General features: G+C 37.2%; 2 protein-coding genes across 4 annotated transcripts in view; one reads left to right on the forward strand and one right to left on the reverse strand.

The window, feature by feature from the left end:
- The first annotated feature begins 768 nt into the window (after positions 1–768).
- On the forward strand, positions 769–2,815 carry MED28 (mediator complex subunit 28). Its single transcript, XM_023925801.2, has 4 exons — positions 769–933; positions 1,020–1,086; positions 1,931–2,043; positions 2,488–2,815. The coding sequence occupies exons 1-4, from the start codon at positions 784–786 to the stop codon at positions 2,683–2,685; spliced, it is 528 nt and encodes a 175-aa protein (XP_023781569.2). The 5' UTR covers positions 769–783; the 3' UTR covers positions 2,686–2,815.
- A 1,461-nt stretch (positions 2,816–4,276) lies between these two features.
- Positions 4,277–22,765, reverse strand: part of FAM184B (family with sequence similarity 184 member B) — a 45,299-nt gene continuing 26,810 nt past the window's right edge. For 2 of the 3 annotated variants that reach the window (XM_086890189.1, XM_086890188.1), the window contains 9 exons: positions 20,377–20,487; positions 15,687–15,899; positions 14,283–14,436; positions 13,009–13,121; positions 12,406–12,590; positions 7,608–7,725; positions 7,319–7,423; positions 6,446–6,651; positions 4,277–5,028 (listed from right to left, as the gene is read on the reverse strand). In XM_086890189.1, the coding sequence (XP_086746315.1) occupies positions 4,938–5,028; positions 6,446–6,651; positions 7,319–7,423; positions 7,608–7,725; positions 12,406–12,590; positions 13,009–13,121; positions 14,283–14,436; positions 15,687–15,899; positions 20,377–20,487 (1,296 nt within the window). In that variant the 3' untranslated portion in view covers positions 4,277–4,937. Of the gene's footprint in view, positions 5,029–6,445; positions 6,652–7,318; positions 7,424–7,607; positions 7,726–9,137; positions 9,285–12,405; positions 12,591–13,008; positions 13,122–14,282; positions 14,437–15,686; positions 15,900–20,376; positions 20,488–22,765 lie in introns of all 3 variants that reach the window. The other variant, XM_086890190.1, reaches the window with a different exon arrangement.

The raw sequence follows: 22,765 nt of genomic DNA on the forward strand, positions 1-22,765 counted from the left end.
AGTTCCCCTTTTCCCTGATGTGAAGTGGTCACTCTCCAAACAGGGACATTATTCCCAGAATCAATTCAAACATCAAACAGACCTGACACTTAAAAAATGGGGTGATGTTTTCTTGACAGTTTGGGAGATCCAAACCCATAGGGTGAGGATTTGTTTTGGTTTAGGGTGGAGTTTTGAGGGGTTTTTTTTAAAATGCTGTTGCAGAACAAGTGATGCTGAACCAGTGCTTACCCAGGCTGGCACCTGTGAGAGGCAGGGCAAAGGCTGGAGGAGGATGGTCCCTGTGGGAAAGAGGGACAGCTTTGCTGTCTCTGCTTTCCTTGTTCCAGCAGGGCCAATGGTAACCTGGGGTGGGGTGGGAAGTGTGGCCAGCAGTTTGAGGGAGGTGATCCTCCCCACCTCCTCTACCCTAGCGAGGCCACTTCTGCAGTGCTCTGTCCAGTTCTGGGCTCGTCAATGCAAGACATGGAGCTACTGGCGAGGGTCCAGCAGCGGGCTATGAGGAGGATGGAGGGTCTGGAACATCTCTTATGAGGAGAGACTGCAGGGACTGGGCCTGTTTAGTCTCGAGAAGTCTAAGAAGGGATCTCATTAATACATTAAAATGTCTCTTAGACAGGTGCCACGATGTTGGTGTCAGACTCTTTTCAGCCGTGACGGGACGAAGAGCAATGGCCGTGAAGGAGCCCACACAAAGTGGTTGCCCGTGGGTCCGGCCCTCAGCGGGGAGGGCCGCGCCGGGCCCGCCCCGCTCCCGCCGCATGCGCAGCCGCGGCTCCCGCCATGGCGGGCACGCTGGGCGGGATGTTCGGCTCGCAGGCCCCGGGGCCGCCGCCGCCGGGGCCGCCCGGCCCGCCCGGCCTCATCCCGCCGCCCGCGGGGCCGCGCAACCCCAACAACACGCTGGTGGACGAGCTGGAAGCGTCCTTCGAGGTGAGGGGGGGCAGCTGCGGGCGGGCGCTGCCCTGCCTGCGCCGGCCCCCCGCTGCCGCTCAGCGCGGTGCTTCCCTCTCCCGCAGGCCTGCTTCGCCTCGCTGGTGAGCCAGGACTACGTGAACGGCACGGACCAGGAGGAGATCCGCACCGGTGAGCCCGGGGCAGGGGCAGGGCGGCGCTCCTTCCCGGTGGAACGCTGCTGAGAGCAGTGGCAGGAAGGAAACCCACCCGGGAATGCCCGGGGTCTGGTGGGAAGGTCGGGGTGTGCCGGCTCCTGGCGTTGGCTGGGGTTATATTGGCGTGCAGCGTGAGGCGTTTCAAGCAGCGGAGAGCTGATGCCATCGGAAGCTGTATGAAGCAGTCGCAGGAAATGGGAAAGGCCAGGCCAGGCAGTTCAGGAGCGATGCTTTAGGGCTTGGGTGACGCACCTCCGTGCAGGTGGAATAAATATTGAAATGAACGGGAGTTTGAAAAGTGGCCCTTGACTACTCTTTAGAAATGCAGGTGTCCCTGAAAATTTCCTGAAACTTCTCTCAAATGGCGTTTCAAAATCGGCATAAATGCTTTTCAAAACTCCTTTCTGGATATTTGGTCATATTCATGTGCTGTCATGAATCAGCTTTTATTACCAAAACAGTAGTGTGTAGTATATGAGGGCAGAATATTCTTCTCAATAAGTGCCTATTTTAGAACCCGACACTGAGCTTGTTGCTTAGGCATGCAGCCAAGTTCCATGAATTATTTTATTACTCCTTGTCAGAAATAAAACCTGGGAGGAAATGTTGTCCTGCACTTCTAAAATAACTTGAAAGTTTGCAAAGCAGTGTCTTATACAGGGACTTCCTGGTTTATAAATATGTTACTTTAGATATTCTGAAGATTTTCATTATAGAAAGTACTGTGAAAACTGTTTTTAATAGACAATTACCATTACCAGCCTGAAATCTTACTTTTTTGAAAGCTTCTTCTTTCAGTATTGTTATTATATGTTTAGGTGTTGATCAGTGCATCCAAAAGTTTCTGGATGTTGCAAGACAAACTGAATGCTTTTTTCTACAAAAAAGACTGCAGCTATCAGTCCAGAAACCAGAACAAGTAATTAAAGAGGTATGTTAATTTACCTGTCCAGTGTTAGATCAGATAAGCTATGTACCTTAATTACCATGTTCATAATTTTGTGTTTCTCAACATGATGCTGTACTGTAAGTCAGTAGAACTTGACTGTTACCATAACTCTCAGCATGAACCTGAAGAAGCTGGATACCTGCTGCTGTGTGGAGTATTGGAACACAGCTGATAATTCACTGGAAGAGACAAACTAGTTAGGCAGATTTTGCTGGGAAGGTGGTCTCTGAAATATGTGACATAGGTGAGCGGCATTAGTGCATTCACAGTGCTTCTGTATCATTGGCCATTTTTCCTTTACTCCATTTTTCTACTGTAAGATCAGCTTGAAAGCTCAAAGTCTAAAAAAGTTACGTGCTCTTTATGTGAGGTGGTTATTCTTTTGAATACTGTTTATTTACTAGTACACAATTCTTTCATCAACAGGATGTTTCAGAATTAAGAAACGAATTGCAGAGAAAAGAAGCATTAATTCAGAAGCATTTGAGTAAACTGCGACACTGGCAACAGGTCCTGGAAGACATCAGTGTACAGCACAAAAAGCCTGCAGAAATGCCTCAAGGTCCATTAGCTTACCTAGAACAAGCATCTGCAAATATTCCTGCTCCAATGAAGCAAACATAATTTTACACAGCTCAATATTTTAAAAGCAATAGTGTTCTTTGTATGCTTTTTGTATAATGTAATTTGTACTGCAAATATAGTTAGAACAGTTAAGCTAAATAAATTATCTTCTTTTCTTTTATTACAGTAATATGGATTGGTTTTATGTTTTAATGGAAAATATTCTGAGTTGCTGTTCAGGGTGCTTTCTGGTAGAAGTGTGTCTCCCAGAATGCATCTCTGTTCCTTCTAGAGAGGGTGGCCCTTTCCCCTCTTGTCTTTTCGGTATGATCAAAATATATGCAAAGATTAGTGCTTGATTTTCCTGGAATATTTAAATGTTTTGTGATCCAGTAATTATCCCCGAGTACCACTGCAGAAGCACCCTTAGAATTGTCTCTATGTAGGTCAGATCACTTTTTTCTGAAGTGAATTGTCAATCTCCACCAGACTGGCTCACCTCATGGAAGGTGTCTTGGGATACACAAATTTGATTCTTATAGGATGAATTGTAATGGAAAAATGGACAAAAAAGGGTGGGGTATGTAATGCAGGCCTCATGTTACTGATGTTCTGACTCTCAGGCTACTGAAGAGGTATTCCGAAATACCCATCCCCAAAATATAGACCACTCATTGTGGAGGTAGGATCACCACCACTGTCCAGTATACAGAATTACCTTTTATTACAGTGCTCTATTTATTACATCACCCCATTTATTAAGTTAAATGCAGCCAAAAAAGATTTCGGAGGTAGAAATAGCAAGAGTCCTGTCTGTGTATTACTAAGCAACAAATTTAATTCATCCATATAACCACTTTTCTACAATAACTTTTGGGGGGCAAAGTTGAATAATTAATTGTAACCCTGGAAATACAAATTGCTAATTGTGTATTGAAATTTCTAGTGTTCCTGGGGCAGCATGGATGAAAAGTAATGAAAACAGTGTTGTACATTTCCATCCTCAGAGATACCAAGGCACCCATCAGTGTTACTGTGCACTAGTTAATCTCTTTTGTGATTACAAGTATGAAAAAAGCCTTCTTACCAAATCTACTACCAGTCATTTTTCCAACCAAACAGTTCCTCTTGGAAAAAACACTAGATAACTGGGATAAAAAGTATTGGCATGGAGAAGTGTTCTGCCCTTCCTTCCACCTTTGCACCACCAGTGAGACGCAGTGACTGTTTTTTATGGAGTGTTTGCATCTGTTGGTGTAGCTCTTGCTGGAAGAGGTTAGGCTGGAGGTACACCTCGTTGCAGATGTAAAATTTTTTTAGGTAGCTGGGCCGTGATGGTTGAAACCAAATGGGGATTCAAAGCAATTGAAGAGGAACTATCCTGTCTTAAACAGCAGGCTGCTGGTTGCACTCTTCCCTGCCTTTCACACTGGGTTAATTGCCCAAGAGTCAACTTCATGGATTCTTTCCTGCCAGCAATGAATTAGCATCATCTGATAAATGTAGTCATCCCCCCACTTTGCTTTTATGTGGGCATAAAACTATTATGGAGTTAAAAGGTACAAGGATGTAGTTGCCATCACTGTGGAGCTCAGTGTACAAGTCTGACTTACTTCAGTGTAACATAGAACTCTTTCAAAAAACATAGAAATTGGATAATTCACAAGCTTTAATGTTCATACTCACACATCATCCTAATTTATCAGGCTGATACATATATTGAAATTCAATGGGAATATTACATATTAATGCTGACTATACAAAACAGTTTATGAAGCAAACCAGAAATTATTTCTAAACCAGCCTGCTATAAACATGCTATTTTTGAAGGTGTACCACATGCTGCACAGTTTAAAGTTAATTTAACAAAAAGCATTAAAAACTTTTTAAATTACATTATTATATGAAGAATTTACTTTAAACAGCTGATGAAGCAAGTGTATAAATGTACAGAAGGAAGATCTTTTTTCAGCTGGTGTCAAATTGACAGAAGGTATCAAAATCCAAATTCCATATTTAATGAAATTGTGGAGTGGTACATTCTCATGATTATAAAGTCTTTTTGCATAACTGTATCCAAACTTTTTCTTTTACAGCTTTTACAGAAGCTGTTAAAAAAAAATGCATTTTCCTGAAATTCATGCGTGTAACTCCATAGTTACTAGATATAAGAGAGTGCAAGTATTTTCTGACTTTACTTAGAAATTACATATTTTTTTTCTTGCCTTAAATCATCTATTGGATTATCATTCCTAAAAGGAAAACAGGAATGACTTCTATAGTAATTCTGAGAAGCATAGAAATAGTTTTTCTTAAAATGAAAAATACTTAGTAAACCATTCTTGATGCTGAGGGTCTTGTTTTTGGTCATCTTTGGTTTGTGGTGGTTCATTGCCATGTGTCCTGTGCAAACAAATAAGCATTAGCATCACTGACCTACTTACAATCTTATCAGTATGTAATACTTTTCCTAGAAAAACATCCCATGAATGGTTCTGTGCTCACATGAATAGAAGAGGCCAAAAGGTGCCAACTAGTTTTAGTGGGATCTGTGCCAGCCAGGTAACTGGATTAGCAGCACTGGTTGCCACATGAAGAAAAGCATGAAGAAGAGCTTAACAGCTATGGAGAAACATTTGACATAGTTCTTAACTTGACACCGTAAAAAAATTAAACAAAAGGATGCTTGAAAATCAGAGAATGGCAGCTGCAATTCACTCTTAAAAATATAAAATACAATTTATGCATTAAAAATGTTTGATAAAAGTTCTATTTGAAACTGCAAGATTTATCTGAACAAGACCTGCCATTCACAATCAATCCTATTACATAGTCCCTGATTTTCCATAATTTAGGATTTTTTTAACATATGATAGCAAATAGGACTTAACTTATGATTGACTGATTTAAAGGAATTAAGCAAGCAGCACCCAAGCGACCTTAGTCTCTCTATACATTTGTTTCCTTTTAAAATAGAAATTCCATTTGCCTTGGCAGTCATCTGACATGACACAGCATGTTTGTATCTTTAAGAAGTGGGAATTGCCAAACAGGATCTAAGCCTGTGTCCCAGGTTGTTTTTGTCAGCAGTCAGCACCATCTGCCCCCAAGGAAGTAACTCTCTTGCACATAATTTACAGGGTAACTAAATCTCCGTCAGAAGATAGATGAGAAGGCTGGATTTTGTCCTGAAATACAGTGGTTGTGTTTGGGGATTTTTTAACTGTATATTAGCTACATACAGTTTTAACTATCTTGAAGAGATAGTCCATGTTATAAAACACTGAACATCATTCACATAACTCATAAATTTGAAGAACTGAAACTCCTCAAAGAGAAACAAAGTATCTGCTAATCAGTTTTCAAGTCTCTAGCCTTTGCTAAATGATCAGCCTAGATTCAAATACCTCCTAAAATAAAAAATATTCCATCTACATCTACCAAGTGCAAGGTGAGGCAATAAAAATAAGACAGAAGACACATCCTTATCAGAACCACTGAAAGATGCCATATTCACAATTAAATACAATTAAATACCAGCTTGTGTGTGTGTGTGTGTGGGTTTTGGTTAGTTGGTTTGGTTTCAGGGTTGGTTTTTTTTTCCTACCAGGCAGGGTTGCAAGCATAAGGTCTGCTGGGCAGGGATTACAGCCCAGTTTTGCAGTAAAGTTCTGCATCTGTCTGCAGAAAACCAAACACAGAGTTCATTGCACAGTAGGAACCTTACATCATTGTGTATTTCCACATGTCTAATATGTTTGGATTGCCTACAAGAGTCTAAATATGAATTCATTTATCATCATACAAAATGTACAAATACCTTGTGGCAGCACTGCTGTCTGAGGACTGTGTTGATGGAGAGCCCACCCTGAGGCAGCCAGGACTCCGGTCTAAGCTTGTAGATTTTGTTATTTGTGGAGCACTTCTTTTTGATCTTAAATCACAGCTCAAAAAGCTCTTTGCGTAGGAAGCTAAATTTGGAACACTGACAACACGACTGGGCACCTCAACCGTTTTCTTCTTCTGCTTTTTATTGTAACAGAAAACTTCATTACATACACATTATTTACAATTTATAATATAAAACCTCAACAATATCTCATTTCCAAATATCTTCTGAGGAGCACCCAAATAGGATGATTTCTATCTTTTTCTATAGGCATTTAAATTAAATTCTCAGGGTATGCTGTGAGTATTCCATAGATTTTGTCATCTGACTAAAGCAACTTGTGTATTTGACCCTGATATCTTAGACCAAGGTGCTTTCCACCAACTTGACCTCTCTTCTTTCTATGGCTATTTGTAGACAGTATCATGCAGAGGGGCTGGAATGACAAAGGGCAGATACCAAGAAACTCAAACAGATTAATGATTTTCCTCTATGCATGCAATATCCCAATTAGCAACTCCCAAATCTGCAAGCAATGGCCATGCTTATCCCAGTGGAAGACTGATGTCAGAGTTCTAGTGTTTTATATTGGCTTAAACACCTGTTATCTATGTTGCATGTGTACTTCTACTGAATTTCTTCTATGCTCAACAACTGACTGTAGGTTGGTGCTGGAAAAAATTCTACCGAATAACATTATCATAAAAAATTGATAGCACTTTTATTGTCCAGATTGGCCTGTATGATTCAAATAGTAATAAAAACTATCACAATTTGTGACTTTAATTGTGTTGCTCATCTTACCTTCATGGAGGGAGTCAGGCATACTGTATTAGGGTTGAAAGAAAATGACCGATTCCTGTAAGATTCAGTGTTGGCTGAAAGTGAATGCTGACATTTTCTTCCTTCCTGAAGGGAAACAAAGTTATGTGTATGGAAACATGTATTTGTTGGAAGCCAGTATGGAAAGATACATTTGTCAAAGAATTCCTGAGCAGAAAGAAATAATCTGTCTGAAGCAATGTGTGAAACACTGACTAGAGCCTTGCAGTAGATTCCAAAATACGTATGTCCATATAAAAAGCAGTCTTACCACCAGCTGCTTGATAATCTCTTCTCTCTCACTTAATTTGTCTTGCAGACAGTTTATAAGGTGTGTATCTTCAGGTCTGGACTCCCACTTTCTTGACTTTTCTTCTAATTCTTTAAGTCTGTACAGAAGAAAATGCGGACCAGAAAAATATTTCCTCAGATTCAGTTCAAGAGACACCTCAGATATACTCTGCCCTATGTTTCAAGCCTAAAATACAGGGACATAGCCAGGCCTTTCCAATAAAACAGGATTTTTTAAAAATCAGCATCTGTACATGGTTTATATACAAGTATAGAATCTTCTGGAGTTCCAAAATAAATTGCCAGGGTTAATCCACAGCACCTGTCCAGTGCAAAATCTAGCCTCTGGTTGCACATCATGTTGCTAGTCTAATTTCCTAAAGAAAAAAATCAGGGTCACAGTATCTATACATATCTATATTCATCTATTTGTTCTCTTTTCTGGCCCAGTAACTTTGTAATCCTCAGAATCACTCAATTCCTGTAACTTTCATGGAGACAGGCTTGGATATACATGCTGCTTTAGTAACCCTGCTAAGTCAAAACCTGTAGTCCAAGTTCAGCTTTTAAAATTCCTTAATCAGGGGAAAAGATTCAAATGCTAATTACATGTTCTTAGATATGGTGTGGAAATGTGCATTTGATTGACCTATGAGAACACAAGTCATTATTTTATCAGCCAGGTTCATGAATTTTGCTGCTTGAGAAACTGAATGCTATGAAGTTTACCTGCCATAACCAGGCCAAATACTGAGAAATGTATTATAGAATGAAAACCACCATTTTGTGGCTTTTTTTTTTTTTTTTTTAAATGTGTGGGTAAACATTTTTGAAAGGACCACCCCCACTCTTACCATCCTAGAGTTATCTCAGAGTTAAAATAAAAAGATAAACCTTTACATCTGAAAGGTTTAAATGGTAGAGGCCTACTTACATGCCAAGTCTCTCTTCTGAACTTATGCTGCACAGTTGGGATAAGAGAAAAGAGGGAGTGATATACACAAGGGATTACTTCTGAGTGGTCTCTCCTGTACAATATGAAGCAGCACAGAACTTCTCAACTCCACAGGGGACTGCAAACTGTGTTTATTTACATGAGCACAACTATCCTTGGAAATTTTTAAGGAAATGTGAATGAGGTTAAGAAGCTTTTACTTAACAATGCTGCTCTGCCGAACAAAATTAAATACAAGATCATGGATCAAGGCCTCTGGTATCATCTGTGACAAAGATGATTTTACATTTCATAGAATTTCTAGAGCCTACATGCAAGTATTAATTCAGCATTGTAAAACTTCATGTATAGTGCTTTAGATTAAACAATATCCAGAATTTATTACAATGTATTTGAGTATTTTTGGTTTGCAAAGACAATATCTATACACTTCTTTTTTGATCCTTATAATATTTTACTTAGGATTAATAAAAAAAACCTGTACATACTAAAGATAATAAATACAAACAGAACTCATTGCCAGCATGAGCCAGAGTTTATTGTTAAATTACTTACACAGCTTCTAAGGAGAAAATCTTTGCTTGGAGATGTGCCTGAGTGCTGCTGAAATCAGATACTATGTTTTCAATTTCCTTCCGTTGATCTCGCTTCAGTATGTCCAGTTCTTTTTTATGCTTGATACTGAGGTCTTCTACCAGTAGCCTTTCATTGGTATCAAAATATGTCTGAATTCTCATTTTTCAATACTAGTTTATTATCATTGATCAAAGCATGCAGTTTTGAGGTGTTATATTGACTGCAAAGGTAGTTAACTGGGGAAAGATCTGGCTTCTGCCTGCTGATTTGACTTTGACATTTTGTTGCAATCTGAGAAAACACATTTTAACACTGAGGAAGAGAAAAATTATTTTGAAAAGTACTTGACCTTCACCCTTCAGGAAATGGAAAGTCTGTTCCCTAAAATGGTGCTATTGATACTCTGTCTAGGGTTAGCTTGTACATGAATCTTAATGATAAAGCATGACAGTGAAGTATCATAGGAACTTAGTTGTATTAAGGAAAATTATGTTAAAATATCTATGATTTTAACATGAGGCTCTCATGATATGTTTGATCACATCATCGCATCAGAAATATTTAATACTGCCTATCATCATCCTAAAACTCAAAAAAAAAAAGAAAAAATGAAGAAATGTAAAAATGCTTTTAACTAAAACATTTCTCTTTTTCAGACCATATTTTTTGCAAGATAGAAATATTAGAAGAGATAAATTAAGAAATAGTATTAAGAAATATATTAGAAAATACATATTAGCACCATAAACTGAAAACTAAAAAATGCCTTACATTTTCTCAAGCCTAACCACAATGTTGCATTCTAATATCCCAAAAGCTATAGACATTTATTGAAGAATCATAGTTTGATTTTTGTTTGCTATTGCTTAGTCAAACCTTTGAGAAACTTTTTTATTAACTCAATGAATAGCCCATGTTCTAGGATTTGCTGATCAAAATAGATTGTAATTTTCACAAAAGACATTGTTTACCTTTTGTTTTCCCCTATTTGGTTTTTTCATGTATTCCCAAGCCAGTTTCACTTGTTTCTGACAGGCTTCAGGAAAGACCAAAAGGTCCATGAAGGGTTTCTCCCCTTGAAATTAGAGCATAGCCATAGAAGTGATTGATTTGGAACTTAGCATAAAAAAAGCAGCAGAAAAATAAGGGTAAAAAGGAAGAAGACTCCTTGAAATGAATCTTCAGAAAGAAAATATTCTCCTTCAGAATAGCCATTTTGGGAGTGGTTCTCTCTTCCCATAAAAACATCTTTGTCTGCTCTCATCCTAAACCTTGTAAAAGCTCTTTGTACTAGAGGTGAAATTCACACAATTCAAGAGAAAGGAAAGAAGAGTTATCACTTCAAGCAGATTACTGGTTTCACTTACTTGGCAAGAGTAGGATTAGTAATTTTAAGTAATTTGTTATAAAAATCTGTCACATGCAAATAGCAAGCCACTATCAGCTTTCAAATCAGAAAAGAAACTGGCATAAGACAGGGGCACTGTTGTTACAAGTAAAAATAGCAGTTACTTATATGCACCAATTTAATGATTCCCCTACACAAATTATTAGTTCTGCAAAAGCAGAATGAGTGTTGCAAGTTAGAGTTCCAGGTCTTCCATGGGTTAATTTCAGAGCAGCCTGTATCAGGTGCCTCAGTCCCCTCCAGCGCTTTGGTTCTACCTCTGGTTATTTTCAGGATTTCTCCTTACATAATTTCCACTAATGCTTCCTTCCCAAATGCTTACTGTAGTAGAGCTACACCATTTATTCCCTGTAAAGAAAATTCTCCAGCCCAGCATTTGAGGCTTTTTAGACCTCATTGCTGACACGTGAATAATTCTTCTCTTCATGAAGAGATTCTCTAAATTCCTTCAAGGTAGCTTGAGGGCATTAATGAAACTCTCTGGTTTGCAATTCTCACTGTTGATCTTGCTTCAAAAGCTTTAAATGAAATTCTCTTTGAAGTACTCTCCAAAGAGTAACGGAAAAAAAAACAACAACAACAAAAAAAAGTTACTCATTCTTTAAATATCTACTGTCAGGTAGACATGGAACTACTCTGGCCACTCTGACAGTCTGCAGAGAGACATTCTATCCATTGAGTGCCTTTCTCTGGACTACATGGGCCATAATTTTAAAGATTCCTTTAAGGGCACACTCTTCAGAATTACTTTAATATACACAGCTTGTATTGTTAGGAACATACATTGCACCATCACAAAAATGAACTGAGAGGTACCCACACACCAAATCCCTCAGCCTCTCTGCAAAGAGAATGTGTTAAGTATATTCATCCAGAAATTTCAAAGGATTCAACAGCCATACAAATGCAGTGGGCAGTGAACCCAGTCTTGTCTCCTTTGTAAGTCACACCAGGGGAGGTTTAGGTCAGGTATTAGGAAGAATTTCTTCACAGAATAGGTGATGAGATACTGGAATGGGCTGCCCAGATGTGTTTAAGGAAAGACTGGACATGGCACCCAGTGCCATGGTCTAGTTGACATGGTGGCGTTTGGTCACAGGTTGGACTCAATGATCAGAGAGGTCTTTTCCATCCTAATTGATCCTGGCATTCTGCCTTTTTTCTGTACAGAAATGGGAAGACTCATTTGCACCACGTGTGCTGAGCCTGTGGCTACACTAAGACATGGTTTACCTTCTACAAGATAGCCAAGACTGTAGTCACCCTGCCTTCCTGTGCCCAGACAGTCTCTCAGAGTGCCAGGCTCACCATCAGCCCAGAGGCATAGTCAGTATCCACTGGCACTGCCTTTACTTCCCCTGTGCAAAGCTGACTGCTGCAGCCAAAGCAAATTCTTACAGGGTATATATGGCATTCTCAAGTGTCCCCTTTGGAATTAACAGTCCATTGGTTTCAGCAACAGACAGTATGCATAAAAAACTGATATTTATTCTCAGAGACTTCTATTTTATTTTTTTTAATAGCTCTTTAGTGAGTTGAGGATTTAGGTCTTCCAGTGCCTCTGAAAGACTGACATTATTCACATTTTCTCAGGTCACTCCTGTGGGGATACATTAGATGTAGTTTTCTGTGACATATAATGAACAATTAGTTCAAATGTGTCTATTATGGCTGGAGGAAAATGTGAAATGAACTACTGTTTTTGCAAAATCCCTAGCTTCTAAAATTAGTACTTTAGAAAGGAAAGATTCTGACATGCATCACATTTAGAACACCACTCACGCTGGCATTATTATTGAATCTCTAGATAGCACTGTCAAGTGTGAATTCAAGGCAAACCTTCTATGCTGTTTATCTCTATCCTGAAGCTGTGCAGCTTCTTGCTTCTGTGACTCCAATTCAGCACTGAGTAGCTCCATTGTGTCCTTCAAAAGTAAATTCTCTTTCTTGAGTTCAGAAATTTCATTCTGACATTTTTCCAGTTCATCATGAAGAGATCTGATCTGGCTTTGGCTACTTCCTTCCTAAGAAAAAGGCCAAATTTAGTTATTCACAGCCTCTTATTTTTAGTGCTAACATCTTCTTGGAAGTGTGTGCACTGAATTTTTGTGATCGAATTTTTCAATTATATGTGCCATGCTATATACGAGCAAGAAAAAATCAGTGATCAAAATTTCCTGAATAACTTCTATAGTCTCCATGGAATTCATTTTATTGTAACATTCATTCATTTACTTATTTTGTAGATTCTGATCTTTAATTGGAAAGAAAAAGCCTGCCCATAGGGAAAAACTTACAAACATTTAAAGTGAGACATAAAGGCAGAAAACCCATTCCATTTCTGGAAGAGATTGTATACTTTTATTATCACTGGAGAGAGAAATTTGATACTACTGTTTTGCTAAACACAACATGGCAATGAAGTGCAAACTGATCCCTTGCCTGTTGTTTCTTCAGTGTCTTCACACTCCTCAGCTCCATTTGTAGTTCTTCTATTTGTTTCTTTAGGTTAGTGCATGATGTCTGTTGCTCAGAGAGTTCCATCCTTAGAGATCCTAGTAACAGACAGACAATCATTTAGGGAGTCAGAGGCCAGCTGGATGGGGAAGGCAGGTACAAGGAATGTAGATGAAAACATTAATTACATTTTGCTTTGTTCCTCAACTCCTTCCCCATTAAGCATAATGACCTCCTATTACTAGAGAGATAACTGAGCAATAGTAAGATAATATGGAGCTACAAAAGCAATGAGTCAACATCAGAGTCAGCAAGGTAATTCTGTGGCAGTGGTATTGCAGATGTATCTCCATCATGACAATTGTTTCCTCCTTGAACTTTACTAGAGCACCCCTCAGCTTCTCTGGTGATTCCACTGGTCTGTTATAGAGGGCCATAAGGCAGACTGAGGAGAGCTCTGGTTGCTGTGTTAGAGAAGTACAATGCTTATGCAAGCTCATCTGTCATATACTGCAACTTTTGTGTATATTAGGTTCAAGTTTTTCAAGTTCAAGAAGAAAAAAGTTTTTTACTCTGTTGTCTCCCTACAATTTTTCTTGAAGAAGAGAATCTATTGCACATATAAACTTTAGAGAGCAAGAAAACTCTTCAGCAAATTTTAATTACTGGTGTAAAAAACCCAAGAATAAAATTCAGTTTGTATGTAAAATACTTTCAAATTATTCTTAATTTAATAAAAAAATTAGTATTTTATAGATGAGCTTTAATAAAATAGTATTTTATAGATGAGCTTTAATAACCTGAGATAAAACCTGGAGATACTACACATCTTCCTAGTGCAGTGTTCTGTTTAGCTCTAACCAGTATAGAGCACTTTTTAAACTGACTGAAGAGTACATAGGGAGCAAGTGATCTCCACTGCTGAACTCAACAGAACAGACTTGAAGCACATATAATAATTCATGGAAGAAAAGAATTAAGTCATATAAACTAACTATAATTTTCCAATCTAATATACTCAGTAATACATACTGGAATGTTGTACATCAGGCTACTCTCTCAGCAACATTTTGCTGCTGACAATTGAGGGCTTGGTTAACAAACAATATTAAGTCTATTTTGTTGAAATTGCAGGGTATGAAAAAGGAGATTAACAAAGACCTGAGTTCCCAGAAGATGGGAAACAAAATGAATGGGATGAAAGTCAGTGGTTCTCAGCATAAAGCAAAAGGAACTGTACATGACATGAGACACTGTACCTAGCAACAGGGATTGTTGCTTCTGTATCTGCTCAAGTTCATCATGTAATTCTTTCTTTGCTTTCTCTTCCAAGGTTTGTATTTCCAGCCTATGAGACTGGTGTTGAATCTTGAAAGTCTCATTAAATTCCTTTTTCAAACGTTCTTCTGCCTCCTGTAAGCAAAAGTCCCCCCGAAAACAAAGCAGTTGGAGCCTATTTATCAGCTTGTTGTTTTACTTGCAATACTAGGATCAATCTGGCCTTTCATTGTAGAACTATAATTTTCATCACCACTTTAGAAGACATTTTACCAATGCAAGCATGAAAATGAAGTTAAAAATTAACACTTAATAGGTTCAAGATAAATTATCAGTTTATCACCTCTTGGATTTGTTATACATGATGAAATAATAACACAAATATCTTTGCACTATTTGACATTAGAAAAAAAAGTCTTATTATTCAACATACAAAGGCCCCTAGATTTGACCTGTTTGTCATTACTTATCACAGTATGTCAGACAAAGTCATGTATCTGTCCTTGAATCATTTGTGGGTCACTCTTCCACTGTCATTAGAAGTAATGCTGGTACACTGCAAATGATGGAGCAGTTGCTCTGTAGTGGCTCTGAAAGCAAACTCTTGTCCTCAGTTTCATTCTTACGAACTCACTGCCTTCAGCTTGGTTTTGTCAAAACTGGAATTTTAGTTGGAATATATAAACAAGATATTAAATTCTACTTAGGGTGGTTTTATTACTTATGTTTCATAAAGTTCTCTAAGCTGTGGGAACCAACAGGAACATCTGAACTCCGTGTCACAATCACATGTACATTTTTCAAGTTGATTTTTTTCTTGGACAGCAACAGTCTTTAGAACTTCAGTATATTGCATTAGCATTTTGCCACTGAAATCAATTCACTTGACCCTTTAAGAGCTTTGGTTATCCACTAACTGAATTGATTTCTTGAAGGTATATAAGGCAATTCAAATCACAGTATGTGTCTTATTATACTTCTTAAGTATTTATGTATAAATTAATAATGGATGAAAAATAATAAAACTGAGTCTTGTTATTAATACACTCAGGAATTCCCTTGTATTTCTGAAGCAGGTGGACAAATAAAGAAGCTTATATTCATTGCAGCCTAACTATAGGGTACATTATATTCACACTGTGGTCTAAGTTAAAATGTTAAAATTATAAAAAAACAAAACAAAAATCCCACAAACCATTAACCAACTCACCCCTCCCAGCCTGATGATGAGGTTTCAAAATCACAGAATAATTCATTATGTGTGACAACAGCAAACCATCATTAAACTAATTGCAGGTAATAAGGTTTTAATAATTGGCTCTCACTTACATGGCATACTCCATAAATATATGTATATTTTTTACATTGGTATGTAGTAAACTGACCTTGAGTTCCTGATTCTTGCTTTTCTCCAACATTTTTAAGACTTTTTGATGTGATGCCTCCAACTGCAGTTTAACATTTTGGTTTTCTTTGATGGTGTTGTGAAGATCCTGCAAAAGCTTCTCTTTTTCTTTGTTGGACTGTAGATTATGTTTCTTCAGTGACTCCTTGAAATGATTTGCTTGTTGTTCTAATATTTGCTTCAGCTGAGCCACCTTCCAGAAAAGCAAGTCAGCAGGATAGGATTAATGGCTGCATTCACAATGAGGAGGAATTATGTAAAATTGAGTATATTTTATGGGCTTGTGTTGCTCTATGAAAAAATAGCAAGATGCTTGTTTTGTGCAAAGAGCCCTTTTTTCAGTGAAGAATGACAACCTTTTTGCATATTCTGTCTGTTGCTCATCAAGTACTTTTTAAAAATTTCAAATTGTATCCATCTCATACATGCAATCCATAGTTCAATTTTCACAGTAATATGGCACGAACCAGAAGGCAGGCCTAAGGCTCTGCTGAAGCTATCCAACAAAACTGATATATTTAATTTGAAAGAGCACCTAGCTTAATCTGCCTCACCCTGAGTTTAAGGTCACTATTCATCCAGTTATTTCTTGACTTCTTCTGTTTTGTCATCCAATGAAACACACACAAAAATATTTGCGTGATCAAGCTAGTGAAGAATAATTGCCAAATACTATTTGTAATGAAAAACATTAATTTCATTTAATATATCTGTGTAATGGGATCTGTCTGTGGCCTGGATACATTTCAAGAATAGGCAGATGCCAGAGCCACTTGCCAACCATAGATTTGTTTCAAGGGATGAAATTTTTTTATTACTTTATTTAAAGAAATATGTGGTAAATCATAAGATTTAATCAAAGGAGCACTTTAGTTTCTGGTTACAGGCAAAAAAACTACTTTGTATTCATACCTATTGAACTCAAGCCAATGTTTTCCTATATAAAAATATATATAAATTATATATACATATATACATATACATATACATATACATATACATATACATATACATATACATATACATACACATATACATATATACATATATATATAAAAGAAAGAAAACACTGAAGTTTTTAGGTACAGCAGTTCCTTATAAAGCTAACCTTTGAAGTGAAAGACTTAATGCTGTATAGTCCCTCCTGCTATAGCTCATCCAGCTGACACAGTATGCATTAGCATCACTACACTCCAGCATGCATTTTTTTTATGGGAAAATAAAGGGACTGAAAAAATGTGCCAGAACAATAGGCTATATATTTTATAACAGACAAATTTGAAACAGGAAAAATGCTACTTAGAATACTTTTTAAGCAAATTAGCATCTAGGCAGGAAAGATGAAAAGAGACCAATATAAACTTACCTGTGGTCACAACATAAACTTCCCCAACTCTTCACAGACAATTATTGGCACAAAGCACTTCTAACATGAAACAAAAGATCATACTAACTAGAAATAGGCTAAGCTGGGAACACAGTGTAGTTGGAAATCAGATGGAGAAGTAGTTTTAAAACCATTATTTTTCAGTGATTATAGGGAAAATCCCTACTGAAATGTATCAGACATACAAACACATTATTTCTCATGAATCCTGGCACTTCTAGCATTATTAGTGGTTAAGAAACAAACATTTCCATCCTATCAGGTTTCCTTCTCCTGTCTTACAATTTAAAAAGTTTTCAAATCCTTCAGTGAAAATCCTTCTCTGGAATGTTTTGCAGTGCCCAAGCATTTTTTTTTGGTGTGCTTCCTGACTTCTAAACAGATAGCCAGATCCTCAATTTGCTTAAGTTGCTAAAGCAGCATTTAAGCCAATAAAACTATGCCAACTCACTTCACTCCAGAATCTATTTAGGATGTTTTCATTAATAACAAAGGAGCAACACGGTGAGGTTTTGTTTTATAATGTCCTCCTGCTGAAAAACGAAAGTTTTTGAAAAAATTGTACTTTAATTCCATTACTAATTCACTTTTATCCACCAGAATTGCTTAAAGCGATCTCAGAGATGCAAACATTACCTAACATAACATAAACAGTAATATGGCATAAAAAGTAAAAGCAAAAGAAATTGTATTTTACTGCTTTTTAGGCTTATTTCAGAGTTACTTCAATTAAGTTCACAGTAAACAATATTCCTAAATTTGTAGCAATTCCTGACCAGAGGAATTCCTGGCTGCATTCTTTGACTGACTCTTCAAGATCCATAAAAACTCTGGGCATGGCTGTGCTAGCATTGCTCAAAGATGTATCAGGACAAGCTGATGTTTGCACTTCCATTTTACGTGTCTTTTAATTCCAGAATAGAACAGAATCATAGAATATTCTGAGTTGGAAGGGGTCCACAAGGATCATAGAAGTCCAGCTCCTAGCCCTGCACAGCACCATCCCTAGAAGTCACACCATGTGCCTGAGAGCATTGGCTAAACGCTCCTTGAATTCTGTCAGGTTTGATGCTGTGACCACTTCCCTGGAGAGCCTGTTCCAGTGCCCAACCACCCTCTAGGAGAAAAACCTATTTCTAATATCCAACCTAAACATCCCCTGACACAACTTCAGGCCATTCCCCTGGGTCTTGTCACTGGCCACCAGGGAGAAGAGAGCAGTGCCTGCCCTTCCACTTCCCCTCACAAGCAAGTTCTGGACTGCAGTGAAGTCTCTCTTTAGTCTTCTCCAGGCTGAACAGACCAAGTGTGACCTCAGCTGCTCCTCATATGGCTTCCCCTCAAGACCCTTCACTATCTCTGTAGCCATCCTTTGGACACTTTCTAATAGCTTCATATTTTTCTTATACTCTGCCACCAAAATCATTTAACACATGCTGAAGAGATCTTGTAGTTCAAGGAACTGAAGGGCCCCAATGAATTAGCATTCAATCCACACAGGATCTCACATCCTTCCTTCCAAATGACCAAAAAGATGCAAGTCTCATTTCTTTATCCATAAAAACCTTATTAATACAGAAATACTGCCACTTTGAAGTGCAACCCCAGAGAGATGAAATTTTCATGTTTCTGTCTACTCTGCATAGTGCTCCAGCTATGTCAGCCCAACCAAAAACGGGTCTTAGGCAGCCAAGGAAGCTATTTTTAGATCTGAAATTTTATCCAGGTTAGAACTGGATTAGTAACAGCACATTACCTAACTTTTGAGGCGGAAGCTCTGGGCTGAGCCATTGCAAAGGTTGCCAGATGGGAAACATGCCCTCAGTGAAATATAACATTTTATAGTAAATGGTGTTTTCTTGGCTATGAATATACATGTACCTATAGCAGGAAACTGGTACAAGTTGAAATGACTTCACTACCCTGGAAATACTGCCAAGTAATTAGTTCAGAAAGTAACTTTTGGAAAAATCAAGAAAATTGCAAAATTTCTCTTCAAATGGAGCATTTCCTCCTTTTTGAGAGCAGTCAGATTCTAAGATACAATAAAATGTTTTCTTGATATATCTGTTTATAATTACCATGGTTCTGTGAACATAACATATGGCATGCTATGTATTATTTGATATTATTTATATTTATGTTTATAGTGGCAATAATTTTCCACCACTCCTTGCTAATTTACCATGATCTTGTGATTTGAGTGGATGAGCAGCTAGAAAATATAAATTTCTTTCATATTTTACTGTCCTAAATATGTGATTTCAAGGAAAGTAATTTGATGACCCATGACCTTATATTTTGCATCTGCAAAACCTGAGGAATAAACCTTCATGTCACAAATCTTTCACTCTGAATAGGCCAACATAGGTTAGATTGACCCAAAATTCACTCAGAGAAGAATCTGTAGGAAACAGTGGCATGCAGAAATGTGTAATGAAACTTAAAAATAGCCAGAAATTTCCGAACATTAAATTACACTTAAATTCTGTATTTGTAAGACTGGGAAATGATAGGACATCAGAATGTCACTGTTTGATAACAGAATGTATAAATATGTTTTAGAGGAGAAATGAAGAAGAAAAACCCATGCTGCACTCATAACTAGTACAGCTAGTATAGCACAGATGGGAGAAAAGCCAGGCGTTGCTTATCGTAAATGAGCACAACACATGCCGTGATTGCTGGAACGTGCACACCAAGGGATAACCATGGCATGTGGGAAGGGGAAGACAATGTTTTTGCTTAGCCTCCTGATGACCCTGTCCTTTCTCTGTCTTTAAACACTCAACAAGATTTTATTATGGCCACTGAGAGTCTACAAATGTCAGCTGAAGGAGATCTAGGTCTTCAGCTTTTGCAGAGTTGTTGCCATGCAAACTGCCACTGAACTTGATGGAAGTGAAATGGGTTAGAATCAGTGAAGGTACATCTCTATGCATTAAAAAAAAAAATCAGAAAGTTAACAAGAGTTGTAAGGAAAATTCTAATCTCACTTTGTCCTGTAAACAAACAAAGAATCAGAGTTGCTCTGCGATCCTGATATAGCCAAACTCCTCATGTTAGCACATCTCCAAAGAGTAATATATAAAATAAATAGGCTTGTCAAAATCTTCATAGATATTTAGTAGCAATTATTTCTGTTATTTCTATCTGGAGTCCTAGTATGTTTTATTGAGTGATAGACACAACAAATAGTGTTAAAATCTAATTCAGAATCTCTCAGATAGGATGAAAAATTAAGAGACTTTTTATTACTGCATTACATTTATGTCCAGTTTACCTCAAGTGAAGAGTTTTGAAGTTTCCCAGTTAGAACTTCTTTCTCTTTCTCTAGTTCCTTTAGTTCACACTCAGATTTTCTTTTAAATTCATCTAGTTGTGTCTGGAGCTCCTAAAATTAAAAAAAATAAAAAAAAAAAAAAGACAAGAGCATGCAATAAATGGGACAAAACATGCAGTATGAAAAAGAACACATTTCTTCTACATGAATCCAGATAATACAGCAGTGTACACAATAGTGCATACTACTGTCATTTAACATCACTCATGTTATTTAATTTAAAATGTATAAACACTTTGGTTTGGTTCTTTCTAATATTAGTGTGAGATAATACAGTTCACATTATCCTAGCCTTCTGCTGAAAGCTTCTCTAAGGTGTAAAACTTTACAGCATGAAGAATCAGACTGTTTTGCCTTGAGTAGTGTTAATGTTCAAAAATAATTTAGTATGCAAGGGTCACCCACAAGATCTGAAAAACCATAAATATACATTGGTCATATAAATAACAAGATAAATAATGGGCAGTTAGTGGAAAAGAGAATCAAATGAAGCAATATCTGACAGCATCCATAAAGAAAATCATAGTGAGGAAATAAAAGTAAAATAAAATAATAACAAAAAATGAGAATTATAAAATTGCCATGTTGCTGGAAATAGTTAAAAAAATCAATGAGAGCATCAGTTGCAAGGCAGTGACCAAGAGCTTGTAGCAATTGTTTGTAGCAGGTATTAGCAATTACTTGTTGCAGAAAGACTGAATGTACAACTTCTAGAAACTTCCTGAAGTGATATGCATTACAAGTTTATTAGTGTGTTTATTCTTCCTATTTATACAAATTTGATAACTCAAAAAACATTCTACAGTATCTTCAGATGCTACAAATGAAGGAAACAGAAAAAAATAACTATTTGACACCTCCCCCATCCTGTACAGCTCCTCATACACCCCTGTGTAAAACTTAGGTAGCAATTAAAGGATGAAATTAAACAGATACTTGAATATTGCAAGGGAGGAATTAGCTTTAGTTTTGCCTGTGCAAAAAGGAGCAGATATAACTGTCTTTTGATTGAAACATGAAGATCAGGTGCAATATTCCCAGTTCAACTCTGTCAACTGACTTTCTTTTCAGTATCTTAATTTTTCTATCTGGAAAAAGAGATATAATACCTCCTTAGCAGCTCTTGTAGGCCTTAGTTGAATAAGAGGATATATGCAGCATCAATAATGAAAAAAAATTGTAATTTTGTTTTACTAACTCAATATTTTTCTGATTAAATTAATATGAATCTCTAAGAAGATATTATTATAAGCAATAATATTTATTGCCCATAAAATGTCTACTAGTATGCCTTTTTTTTTAAAGTAGGAAGTGTTTGATACTTAATTTCAATCTGACTCACATGAAGAGCTTCCACCTGGCATAATTTTAAGAATACATGTATAAGCTAATAATAAGTAGAATATACTATATAAAAGGCAATTTCCATAAGGTTTCACTAGTGTAACTATGTCCCTCGAAGCACTGCACCTTCAGATACTGATCAAAACGGAGCCATTCCACAAGCAGATAAAATAATTTACTCACCCGGATTCAATTTTGAGAGCTGTATAAATTATATTAATTTATTATATTATTATTAATTATGATATAATTATATAAGATTATATAAATGTATAAACTCCAGTAGTTTAATTGAAATTAATTATCTAGGCAAGCACTAAATACAATTCCTAGTCTCCAAGATTGGCAGGTACTATGAAGCTCAACATTTAGGGACAGCAGCTGCTTGCTTTTTATGACTTTACAACTTGTCAGCAAGTGTTTGATTATTCTCAAGTAAATGTTGAACTCAGAAAGCTATAGGAGTGTTAACTGCAGAAAATGGGGTAACGTTCATTATTAGCACCAAGAAGGGTCTAAAAACCACTTGGCCAGTAGTCTGTCCTATTCTACAAACTGCTGAAATTAAATCTGAAACTTAAATTAATCTTCTTTTTTCTGTCTAAAAGATATTTGACAAACACCAAAGTCCATTAGGAGTCAGAAACTAACTTCCCCCTTTGCTCAAATTTGGCAAATCACTTAGACATGCACTGACTTGTGAGCTCCACTAATCATTAAGGCACATACTTAGAACTAAACACGTGTTTCAAGGTTATCTTCCCTTTGAATAGAATTCAGCTCACATTTAGGTTCCCACTGTACAGAAACATTAGAGACTGTAAATTTCCTAAAGCCAAAGGATTCAGTCACAGACAGCAGCTCTGATGAAAATGAAATTTTTTTGAAGCTTTCTCTTCAGCTGCTACTGTATATCAACAACAAAAATAACAGCTTAACCACTTAAAACACACTGGAGAAAAGGTTTTGCTCAGGTAAGTGGTTT

Source organism: Cyanistes caeruleus, chromosome 5 (genome assembly GCF_971803275.1).
Source record: "Cyanistes caeruleus chromosome 5, bCyaCae1.hap1.1, whole genome shotgun sequence".
Taxonomy (NCBI): domain Eukaryota; kingdom Metazoa; phylum Chordata; class Aves; order Passeriformes; family Paridae; genus Cyanistes; species Cyanistes caeruleus.